The sequence below is a fragment of the Mustela lutreola genome, chromosome 17, assembly GCF_030435805.1.
Source record: "Mustela lutreola isolate mMusLut2 chromosome 17, mMusLut2.pri, whole genome shotgun sequence".
Taxonomy (NCBI): Eukaryota; Metazoa; Chordata; class Mammalia; order Carnivora; family Mustelidae; genus Mustela; species Mustela lutreola.
The window spans coordinates 33,784,656-33,796,680 of record NC_081306.1 but is presented as its reverse complement, the minus strand read 5'-3'; the positions used below and the strand labels follow the sequence as shown (position 1 = coordinate 33,796,680).

Here is a 12,025-nt window from a genome sequence, read left to right as displayed (position 1 = left end):
TACTTCTTCATTGCCAAATTGGATACCTTTTTTTTCTCTTTGTTGTCTGATTACTGTTGCTAGGACTTCTAATACTATGTTGAACAAGAGTGGTGAGAGTTGTCAACCTTGTCGTGTTCCTGATCTCAACGGGAAGGCTGCAAGCTTTTTCCCATTGAGGATGATATTTGCTGTGGGTCTTTCATAGATAGATTTGATGAAGTTCAGGAATGTTCCCTCTATCCCTATACTTTGAAGCGTTTTAATGCATCGGATGCTAGATTTTGTCAAATGCTTTTTCTGCATCGATTGAGAGGACCATGTGGTTCTTCTCTCTTCTCATACTAATTTGTTCTATCACATTGATTGATTTGCAAATGTTGAATTATCCTTGTAGCTAAGGGATAAATCCCACCTCGTCATAGTGGACAATCTTTTTAAAAAGCTGTTGGATCCTGTTTGCTAAGATCTTGCTGAGAATCTTAGCATCCATATTCATCAGTGATATTGATCTGAAATTCTCCTTTTTGGTAGCGTCTTTGCCTGGTTTGGGAATCAGGGTAATGCTGGCTTCATGGAACGAATCTGGAAGTTTTCCTTTGGCTTCAATTGTTTGAAACAGTTTCAGGAGAATAGGTGTTATTTCTTCCTTGAAAGTTTGGTAGAATTCCCCTGGGAATCCGTCAGGACCTGGACTCTTGTTTTTGGGAGATTTTTGATCACTGCTCCAATCTCATTACTAGACATCGGTCTATTCCGGTTGTTGAATTATTCCTGGTTCAATTTTGGGAGTTTATAGTTTTCCAGGAATGCATCCATTTCATCTAGGTTGCTAAGCTTATTGGCATATAAACTGTTGATAATAACTTCTGATGATTGTTTCTACTGCGTTGGTGTTTATTGTGATCTCTCCCTTTTCATTCATAATTTTATGAATTTCGGCTTTCTCTCTTTTCTTTTGGGTTAGTGTGACCAATGGTTTATCGATCTTATTGATTCTTCCAAAAACCAGCTTCTAGTTTCATTGATACGTTCTACTGTATCTCTGGTTTCTACCTCATTGATCTCAGCTCTAATCTTGATGATTTCCGTTTTATGTGTGGAGTTGGTTTGATTTGTTGTTGATTCTTCATTTCTTTAAGGTGTAGAGACAGCTGCTGTGTTCTGGAATTTTCAATTTTTTTGATGGAGATTTGGGTGGCTATGTATTTCCCCCTTAGGACCACCTTTGCTGTATCCCATAGGTTGTGGACCAAAATGTCTTCATGCTCATTCGTTCCCATGAATTGTTTCAGTTCTTCTTTGATCTCCTGGTTGATCCAAGCATTCTTAAGCAGGGTGGTCATTAGCTTCCAGTTATTTGAGTTCCTTCGGAACTTTTCCTTGTGATTGATCTCCAGTTTCAAAGCATTGTGATCTGAGAATATGCAGGGAATCATCTAAGTCTTTTGGTATCAGTTGAGTCCTGATTTGTGACCCAGTATGTGGTTTATTCTTCAGAAGGTTCCACGTGCACTTGAGGAGAATGAGTATTCTGTTGTTTTAGGGTGGAATGTTCTGTATATATCTATGAGGTCCATCTGGTCCAATGTGTCATTCAGTGCTCTTGTTTCTTTATTGATTTTCTGTTTCGATGATCTGTCTATTTCTGAGAGAGGCACGTTAAGATCTCCTACTATTAATGTATTCATATCAATATGACTCTTTATCTTGATTAACCGTTTTCTTGTGTAATTGGCTGCTCCCATATTGGGGGCATAGATATTTACAATTGTTAGATCATCTTGGTGGTTAGTTCTTTTAAGGATTATGTAGTGTCCTTATGTATCTCTGACTACAGTCTTTAGTTTAAAATCTCATTATCTGATATGAGAATTGCTACCCATCCTTCTTTTGAGGCCCATTGGCATGAAAGATGCTTCTCCATCCCTTCACTTTCAGACTGGGTGCATCTTTAGGTTCAAAATGGGTCTCTTGTAGACAACATATGGATGGGTCCTATTGTTTTATCTAATCTGCAACCCTTTGCCATTTTATGGGAGCATTTAGGCCATTTTCATTGAGAGTTATATTGATAGATATGTTTTTATTGACATCGTGCTACCTTTTAAGGCTTTCTTCCTGTAGATTGTCTCTATATTTCTGTTCAATACTATTCTTAGGAATTTTCCTCTTTTCTAGAACTCCCCCCTTAAGATTTCCTGCAGCGTTGGCTTGGTGGTTGCATAATCTTTTAAGCCTAGCCGGTTTTGAAATCTCTTTATCTCTCCATCCATTTTGAATGTCAGTCTTGCTGGATAAAGTATTCTTGGCTGCATATTATTCTCATTTAGTGCCCTGAATATTTTGCCAGCCCTTTATGGCTTGCCAGGTCTCTGTGGACAGGTCTAATACTATTCTCATGAGCTTTCCTCTGTAAGTAAGGAGCCTCTTAGTGCTAGCGGCATTCAAGAGATTATACCTACAATTATGATTCCTCAATTTGACTATCAGGTGTCTTGATGTTTTTCTGGAATCTATAATCTTGGGTGGAGAACATTTGGCCTCTAGTACATGAATGCTGGTTCTATTCACTAGATTGGGAAATTTTCATGAAGGACTTGTTCCACTATATCCTCTAGACTTCTTTCTTTCTCCTCCCCTTCAGGAATTCCAATAATTCTGACGTTGGAACGTTTAATGGCATCATTTATTTCCCTGATTCTGTTTTTGTGGTTTCTAATCTGTTTGTTCCAGGCTTCCTCTTGATCTTTCTCTCTGTTTGTTTTCCAGATCACTAATTCTATCTTCTGTCTCAGTTACCCTAGGTTTGAGAAAATTTAGATTAGATTGGAACTCACTGAGAGCATTGTGAACATCAGCCCTGGTAACTTTTAACTCTGCCCTAACATTGTGACCATCCTGTCTGGTCCCTTTCAGCACGGCCCTATTCAATTCCGTTTGGTCATCCATGGCTTTCTCCAACCTAGCTATTGCCTGGATAAATGTTAGCCTGAATTCTCTTTTCGACATATTGTCTATGTTGATAGCCCTTAGCTCTGTTGTGGAAGGTCCATCCTCTGTATTTTTCTCTGTTGGGATTCCTCCTCCTAGTAATTTTGGTGAGAGATGACTGAACAGATGTAGCTGGATATATCGACCGTGGTGCAGTCAGGGTGCACTCTGTAACACTTCTGAGCAATCAGGATTCCCCACCAAAATGAGAGAAAAAAGACAAGAAAAAGAAAAAAATAGGAGATAGAGAGAGACAGGAAAGAAAGGGAAGATGAAAGAGAAGGTTCAGCCCAAATGCGCCCCAAGGAAAGATTTATGAGGTATACAAACAAAAGACAAACAGAAAGACTGATAAAAGTATATAACAAGAGAAAAATATGTAAATATATGCAAATACAGGAATAACCTTGTTGAAAAGAACCCCAAGTGTAAGATTTATATACTATCAGGACAAACACAAAAACACAGAAACACTGGTGGAAGAAAAAGATGGGAGAGTGGTTATAAATTCTCTGTGTGGGCAAGGAAGGTTGTTTTGATCCTTGCTGGATGTAATTGATATCTTTGTTAAAGGACTCAACTTTCCTAGGATAAAGGGATTAAAAATGGTTTACCTCTAGGGGTAGTATTGATTGGATAATGGGGATTTCTTTGAAGTTTAACTCTATATGAATATTAGAAAATAAAAATAAAAAAGGAATAAACTCAGCTAAACTAAAAATTTTAAAAATTCAAAAAAAAGAAGTGCAAAAGAGAAACACAGGTGTATGCAACAAAAAGTTTAGGTTGGAAATTTATTATGGAATTTCATGTGCTGGACAGCTCTCTGTGATGGTAAATGGGTTAAACAATTATCTATATACAAAAAATGAGCCAGAATAGTGGGAACAAATTAAAAATAAAAGTTTTCCTATGAAGTAGTGGTGGTGGTTCTCTTGCAGTCTTTTTTTTTTTTTTTCTTTCCTGGTTTGTTTTCTTGGGGAGGTGCCTGCCACGTTGGTTTTCAGTCAGTAATATTCCCTGAATTAAGTCCTCCAGTCCCTGTCTAGGGGGTGGGCTCTGAGGAAACTGGTTTTTTCAGGCTTTTGTTCTCTGGAGCTTTTTATGTTTCTTCACCTTTTACCCCCCTCTCGCCTTAACCTGTTTTGATGGTTTTTGTAAGTTTAGAGGAAAGCAAACTGTACCCTGACGTCCCTCAGAGAGAAGCCTCAGTCTGTTCTGTGGGTGTTGCAGAGCCCATATAAACTTCCCCTTGGCTGCTGGCAGAGTAGGTTCTGAGTCACGGTTCCTGGGGATGCAGGATCTTCTGCTTGTACCCAAAAGCATGGCAGCGGCGTCTGTCTGGGATCTCCAGACCGCCAGAGAGGTCCTAAGCATGGATCGCACACTGAGATTTTCCCGCTGGTCCAGGCTGGGAGTGCCTAGTCTTTCTAGGTCTAAGAGCACCTGGCTTGCATGCACCTCTTTTGGGGGGAGGCTGTGGGTCGCTTGCACGTCTCAGGCTCTGAGAACGGGTGCAGGTCCAAAAGCACCAGGCTGGGCCTTCCAGCACCTCTCTCCTGGGAGAGTTTGGGGTGCCTTTGTTAGGCTCTGAAACAATGGCGCATATCAAAGAGCGCTGGCTGGGCCTTTGTACCTCTCTCAGGGAAGGATGAGGGACATGCACATTAGAAGCTCTGTAGCAGGGCTCACACATTCTGCCATTCTGTGTGGCTCCCAACCCCTTACAGGAGCCAGAACCAACGCAATCTCGGGTTTGCTGGCGGCTCTGGGACCAAGATCTGGTTTCTTTGTCACACTCTCTCTGGCTCAGATGCAGGGGAGGCTGTCCTGGGACCGAGGACTTAAGCCCCTGTCCCTAGCTGCCCCGATTCCAACAATTTACCCCCCACGTTCCTTTGCTCTTTTGGAGTGCTTTCAACCAGTCTCCAAGTTAATGCTGGTCCCCAGACACTGGGCACGCTCGCTCGTATTAGGGTATTACTTTCCAAATGGTCAGTTCTGGTGGCTCCCTCCCCCTTTTGTTTATCTTGCAATATCAGTCCGCCTTTCCCACTCTGCTTTACCTGCCCATTGGCGTCTTCTGCCCCTGTTGAGATCCAGATGTGTAAAATTCTGATCTCATGCTGATTTCATAGGTGATCAGAGTTCTTTGGTAGGTAATCAGCTCGCTTTAGAGTACAGGTTGAAAAGGTGCCTCTTCCTACTTTCCCGCGCCATCTTGTCCCTTCTGTCATTAGTTTTTGATGTAGTGTTCCAGGATACACTGTTTGTGTATAACACCCAGTGCTCCATGAAATAGGTAACCTCCTTATTACCCATCACCAGGCTCCTCATACACCTCTCCTCTAAAACCCTCAGATTGCTTCCCAGAGTCCATAGTCTCTCATGGTTCATCTCCCCCTCTGACTCTTCCCCCCCGATTCATTTTTCCCTTCCTTCTCCAAATATTTCCTATGCTATTCCTTATGTTCCACAAATAAGTGAAACCAAAGGATAATTGACTTTATCCACTGGACTTATTTCACTTTGTATATTTCCCTCACATTTTTGCAACCCAGTATCTGCACTGAAGTACAGAATTTGGGATTATTTTAAAATACTGAAAGAAAGAAAATGGAAGGAAGGAGGAAAGAAGGCAGGCAGGCAGGCACGGGAGCAAAGGCTGTGTCAAGGATATGCCACCTCTTTCCTTCTCTACAAAGCTATCTTGAAACCTTACAAAGAGTTGGCTGTTTGCTGAATTCACACACAGTTATGACATATCAGGTGCTATGCAGTTTCCCAGACTGTTTAAATGCAGTGTCATCAAAAAGAAGTGAAAGCCATCAGATGAGGTAAAGAGTGGCCCATTATGAGAAGAAGCATAAGCCATGACAGAAATGACAGCTGATGGTTCCAAAAAGGGAAGTGAGGCAATTCAGATTTGAGTCACCCTCATGTTATTATAGCTCAACAACACCTAGGCAAGACCTCACTTTGACACCATAAACATATTTCCTGTTTTAAAAGGTTTACAGGATGATGAGAGGCTGGGGCCAACCTGCAAATCTTGCCAGGATATTGGAATATCACCATGCTATCAATAAACCAGTCATAGTATGTTGTTGGGGAGAGTGCATCAGAGGAGGGAAATCAGAAAGCCATGGTTATTCCTTTGATTTCACATGTTGATTAGGAACCTCTGAGCTCCTGTGGCCTATGTCACCAGCCCCATGGGCAGGGGAAGTGGAAAGGTCAATGGCTACACCAAATATATAATATTTTTCTTTTCTCTTTGAAGGGAAGTTTTCTCCATTGTGAGGGAGAGGGGGAATAGTCCCACGGAGAAAGAAACTCAAAAGAGTTCTTTCTTCTTACAAAGGTCTGCCCTCAAATGAAACTATGTCTCCAGAGTCTAAATGGGGGTTTCCCAAAGACTCAGCCACAGAGGTGAGGGAAATCATCAACTCCAGTGCCATCTCCTCCCTGTCTCACCGGCGAGGACCTCAATCTAACTCCGAGCCAGAGAAGCAGAAAACCTCACCCTAACTCCCACTTACGTCCCTTCCTTCAGCAGGACACAGTATCTAGCTTTCAACACAACCCTACAAGGCATGCTGCAGGTAAAAACCATGACAGCAAGCACGAGAATCACACTTCCTGTGGCAGAAGTGATGGGGAGAGCAGGCTGGACTTTCAAGTCTCTTTGATGTAAGATACTGGGTCTGAGGGAAAAGTGCACAAGAGGAAGAAGAGATGGTAAATGTGGGCAGAGATAGGAAGCCCTAAGATTGTAACATGTTGTCTAGAAAGAAAACAACACCATTATAAAAATCAAGAGTGCTTGCTCTGGCTTCATGAAGAGACTCAAAATAAACCAGAGGAAAGAATCATTGACAGGAAAGAAACTTCCAAAAGAGAAACACAAAGACAAAAATTACACAGACAACACAGAAAACCCAAGACTGATAGGTCATTACAAAATGTGTAACACACACATAACAGGAATACCTATTCCTATAGGAGAGTGGACGGAGAGCTATTTGAAGGAATAATGACAGAGGATTGTCTGAAATTAATGGAGTTACCTAATCAAGATCCAGGAAAATCAAAACATTGAAAGAAGGATAAATACCAAAACACACACACACACAAACAATAAACCAAAACCACCAATGTTTCCTAATCTAGAATATTCAGCTACAGATCATTAAAAACAAATAAATTGTTCTGGAAATCTGGAGCAGGGATTGGGAGTGGGTGGGGAAGGGGAGAGGTGAGCAGTAACACCTTACTCCAGAGAAAAGGATAAGAACGACATCACACTTCTTTTCAGAAACCATGCCATCAAGAAGGATGAAGTGTTTATACTGTTTAAAGGAACATCAAGCTAGAAATCTTTGGCCAGTGAAATGGTCCTTCAACACACACCACACAGTAAGGAAACCCGTCAGGAATAATGGCGGACATTATTTCAATGATGAAGGGGTCAATTCTCCAAAAAGACACAACAATTTCTAATGCGCATGCATCAACAACAGAGTGTCAGAGCACATGAAGCATAAACTGAAAATACTGCTGGTGGGAACAGATGAATCCATTCCTACAGCTGGAGAATTCAAAATCCTCTTATCCCTCATTGACAGACCCAGAGATGCAGAAGATCCATGAGAACACAGGTGAACTGACCAGCATCACCCATCCACCCTATCCACTATCATCGGCAGAATACTTCATTCAACAATGAGGTATAGACATTCTGCTCGGGCTGACATGAAACAGTCACTAAGAGAGCCAAAATTCGGGGCCATACAACACATGTGAACCACCAAAGGAATTGAAATCACTGGAACTATGCTCTCAGACCCCAGTTGACTTAAACTAGAGATCGAGAACAGAAAGATAGCTGGAGAAATGACCAGAGAGAGAGAGATTCAACAGCCCACTTCTAAAGAAGACATGGGTGGAAGGGCAGGTGGGTGGAGGGATGGGTGAAGGAGGTGAAGGGAAAGAAGAGCGCACTTCTTCTGCTGAGCACTGATAAATGTACAGAATTGCGGAGTCATGTTGTACACCTGAAAGTCACATTACACTGTTTGCCAATTATGCTTGAACTTAAAAAAAGAACATATGGATCAAGAAGGCACTTCAATAGAAATTTAAAACTACATCAATCTAGGTGATAATCAAAATTGACATATTAGAGGGAAATCTGTAGTACTGAATGGACATAAAAATGTCCAGGGACTCTAACATTTTTTGCTTATTTATGAGTGAAAGTACAGCACGTACATTAATATACTTACAGCGAGGATGGTTCTCCAGAGGTATATGAGAAAGGCACAAGTTCCCAAGAAGGCAGTTAAAATGAGAAGCTTCCACAGAACTTCAATCCCATGAGGGCCAAGACAGAAAGGATCAGGCAAGGAAAGGACCAGCTGAAATACCATTTGAGACAATGAGGAATCTCAAAGACTTTTACTGTGTATCTGTCACAAAAAATCAACTTTACAAACCCTCAGTCAGCCTCCAGGAGGTGAGCATACCTCTTAACTAGCTCCTCCTGGAGGAGAAGGAGCACAGAGGCATTTCCAAGGAGCTGGGGCAAACTTTTGGCAGTGATGAGTGTGTTTACCAACTTACCATGATGATGGCTTCCTTGTTGCTTCCCTATGTCTAATATCAACAAAAAGTATTCTTTGAAAAGATGTTGTGATCATATATACATTATGACACACTAAAGCTGCAGGCAAAATCTAATAGACAAATCTTAAGAGATTTTATTTTATCTACAAGCACATTGCAACTGTTTTTTCTATAGCTAACAGAACCTGAGAATTTATAAGCCAACATAAAATAAACAAGGTAAGTCAATGTAAACTTAGAATAGGTAAGGAGTCAGTGACTTCTATTGTATATCCATGGAGGACCTGGAAAAACTCCTTTGGACCATTTCCAAAACTACACCCAAAATTTAAGGACGAATGAGGGAAAGCATGAATAGAATTTGTACTAGAGGTACAAATGAGCACATTATATGGACACATGTTTATAGATCAGGACATAAGTGAGAGAGACAGGAGGCTGCTCGTTAATACGACATGTGATTATTGCCCAATAAAAATAAATCAAAGTTACTGATTAGTTTCTGAAAACATTGATGTTTTCTTTCAATGCTCACTCTGATTCTGAATCGCAAACCCAGATGTCAGATTTCTGAAGTACATAATCAGGTGATCATGTATGTTCTAAGCATATCTGTGAGGGTTAGTATCTCCAAAAAGCCAATGGAAGCAATTCATGTTCCTATTTCTTGGTACTGTAAGTAAATCATGCAAGAGCAACTTAAAATTTAACTTTCTAAACAGGGAAAATATTAACAAATGTATTTATTTATTTGAAAGAGAGATGGGAAAAGGCAGAGGGAGACTGAGTAGCTGAGTGGCAGCTGAGCAGGGAGCCCAACCAATCCCAGCACCCTGGGATCATGACCCAAGCCTAAGGCAGACACTTAACTGCCTGAACCACCCCAGGTGCCTGTGAATTATAATACAAAATTCCTGGATACAAACACATCATTTTACAAAAACTACACTTAGAAGTATTTCAGGAGAAAAGACACTAACAATGCAATTCATACTAATTCACACCAAGCTTGAATTTTGTGCAAACACACCTCTCTAGAAAGGAGCTCCTGAAATCTAAAACATTTTCCTCTTCAGCCCTCACAGCTGAGGTCAGGAAAATGTGTGCTGGTGGGAAACGTACACTGCCTTTAATAGCCACTGTCTGGAAGAGAGCAGTAGCTGTCAGCACAATGGTTGGTCATGGGGATCAAATGCACAAAAGACAGAGGCTGTCTTGTCAGGAATGTAAAACACGCCCAGCTGTGGGCACTCAGTACATCTGGCAGCTGTCTGGATGCTGATATCAGTAGCTGAGTCTTAACTAGAGGACAGCCAGTGGGGCCAAAAACTCTAGGTTCTCCGACAGTGGCCATGAGCAGGTGGAGGTGGGAAATGCAACACCAGTTCATTTAGGCAAGAGTTCAGAGATGAGGAAGGGTGAGAAAGGTGAACTGATCCATGAGATGCAGCCCAGGTAGAGGGGAATGATTCCAATCCAGACGACCAAGAAATTCCCTCTTCTGAAGACTCAAATGAAACAGAATGGGGTCTACTTTGACTAGAGGTCTTCATGTGGGATGGGTCTGCCTCAATACAAGCATCCTTCTTGACTACTGACACTTCCAGATCCCTCTTTCATAATCTGGTGCAAGCGGATCTAAAGTAGTCTACTTATTTCCAGGGGTGTTCCCTAACTGTTGGCTGACTCTCTCTCTTTCTCCTGGGGGTACAGGGTTTACTTTTTCATGACAGAGTGAAATATTCATGCTGGGAACCACGTATTTCTTTATATTTGGACAATCCTAAGGACATCCAGAACTTTCTTATTTTGGGAAAATCAACACACTGCACATACTTGGTCAAAGAAAGGACAACAACTCATTCACTTCCTAATCACATCACTCCTAGTGATTTTCCTGTGACATATATCCCAGCAGGTTGTGGTCTATTAGTGTCTTCTGGGATTCTCAGGTCTCCATGGACCTGGTGGGACACACAGTCCCTGGGGACAGCCTCCAACCAAGAAGCAGAGCAAAAAGGATATTTCACTTCTTAACACTCTAGTCCCAACACCAATGCTTAAGATACCCAGGGATGTCAAACTTTACAAATATAAACAATGCGCTGACACAAAAACAAACTAAACAGAAGCTGGACCCTGAATTTACCAGGCTTGCAGTAGGATCTTCACCAGGATCCCAGGCTACAATCTAACACCCCTAGCTCCTACTAAATTAGAGTTCCTGACATTTTTGAAGAGAATTTTAAAGAGATATAATGTACATATCACACAAGCCCCCTATTTAGGACAAAGAGCTCAATGGCTTTTCCTATCTTCACAAATCCTTCCTCCTGACACTATAAACCTGGTGCCTTCAGGTTTCCATCCTACCAAAGCTGTGCTTCTTGGACCCAGCAGCACAGACAGGACCCGAAATACGAGGGAAATGGCTGTGGCCTCAACACCTTCAGGTTGACCCTGAAACCTGCCCTGTGGTGCCCAGTCATCAGGAAGAACTCTCGTTCTTCTGAAGTTACCTTCAAGAACCCCATGAAAAAGCTGTGATTAAATAATCCAGTTGGAAGGAAGAAACCACTAGCAGCTTATGGACACCCAAGTGGCTCAGTCAGATACGTGACCAAGTCTTGGTTTGGATCAAGTCATGATCTCATGGTCCTGAGGTTGAGGCCCACTTTGGGCTCTGTGCTCACTGCACAGCTGGTTTGGGATTTTCTCTTTCCCACCCTCTCTGCCCCCTACAAATGAGCCCTTTTTCTCTATTCCTCAAATAAATCATATCAGAAGAAGAAGAAGAAGAAGAAGAAGAAGAAGAAGAAGAAGAAGGAGAAGGAGAAGGAGAAGGAGAAGGAGAAGGAGAAGGAGAAGGAGAAGGAGAAGGAGAAGGAGAAGGAGAAGGAGAAGGAGAAGAAGAAGAAGAAGAAGAAGAAGAAGAAGAAGAAGAAGAAGAAGAAGAAGAAGAAGAAGAAGAAGGAAGACATGAGTGAAGTGTCACATTTACTCACATTTGGGTTGGGGGAACAGGGACACTGGAGCAAGACAAGCCAGAAGAGTAGCTTTTGCACCATCATGTCCTGGTCCTTTTAAGGGGCACTGTGGGCCCAGGGAGGAAGTGGAGATGGTTGGGGGGCAGGGGAGGGTGGGGTGGGGGTGTTTGGAAGGGGTGGGGAGGGGCAGGGTGGTAATTAGGGAGGGGAATAGGGAAGAAATAGAGGGTAGGATGGGGAAGGTGTTGGTCAGGAGGAGGGGTCAGGGACAGTGTCAGGCGGTGTCAGGGTCAGATTAAGTACTCAAGGGGAAGTAGCACGGTTCAGAAAAGTTAGGAGGTCAGCAGGTTAGTAAAGGACAAGGTCAGCAGGACACATTAGCAGGTCAAGTGAACTCTCAGGAGCAGTTGGTGTGGAGAATCCATCCTCCATCAAGC

The 12,025-nt window shown here is 42.2% G+C and overlaps 1 protein-coding gene across 1 annotated transcript in view; it reads right to left on the bottom strand.

The window, feature by feature from the left end:
• LOC131820058 (uncharacterized) overlaps positions 1 to 12,025 on the bottom strand; it is a 67,940-nt gene that overhangs the window by 24,125 nt on the left and 31,790 nt on the right. The window contains exon 4 of the mRNA XM_059155541.1: positions 8,262 to 8,393. Coding sequence (XP_059011524.1) covers positions 8,262 to 8,393 — 132 coding nt within the window. The remainder of the gene's footprint in view (positions 1 to 8,261; positions 8,394 to 12,025) is intronic.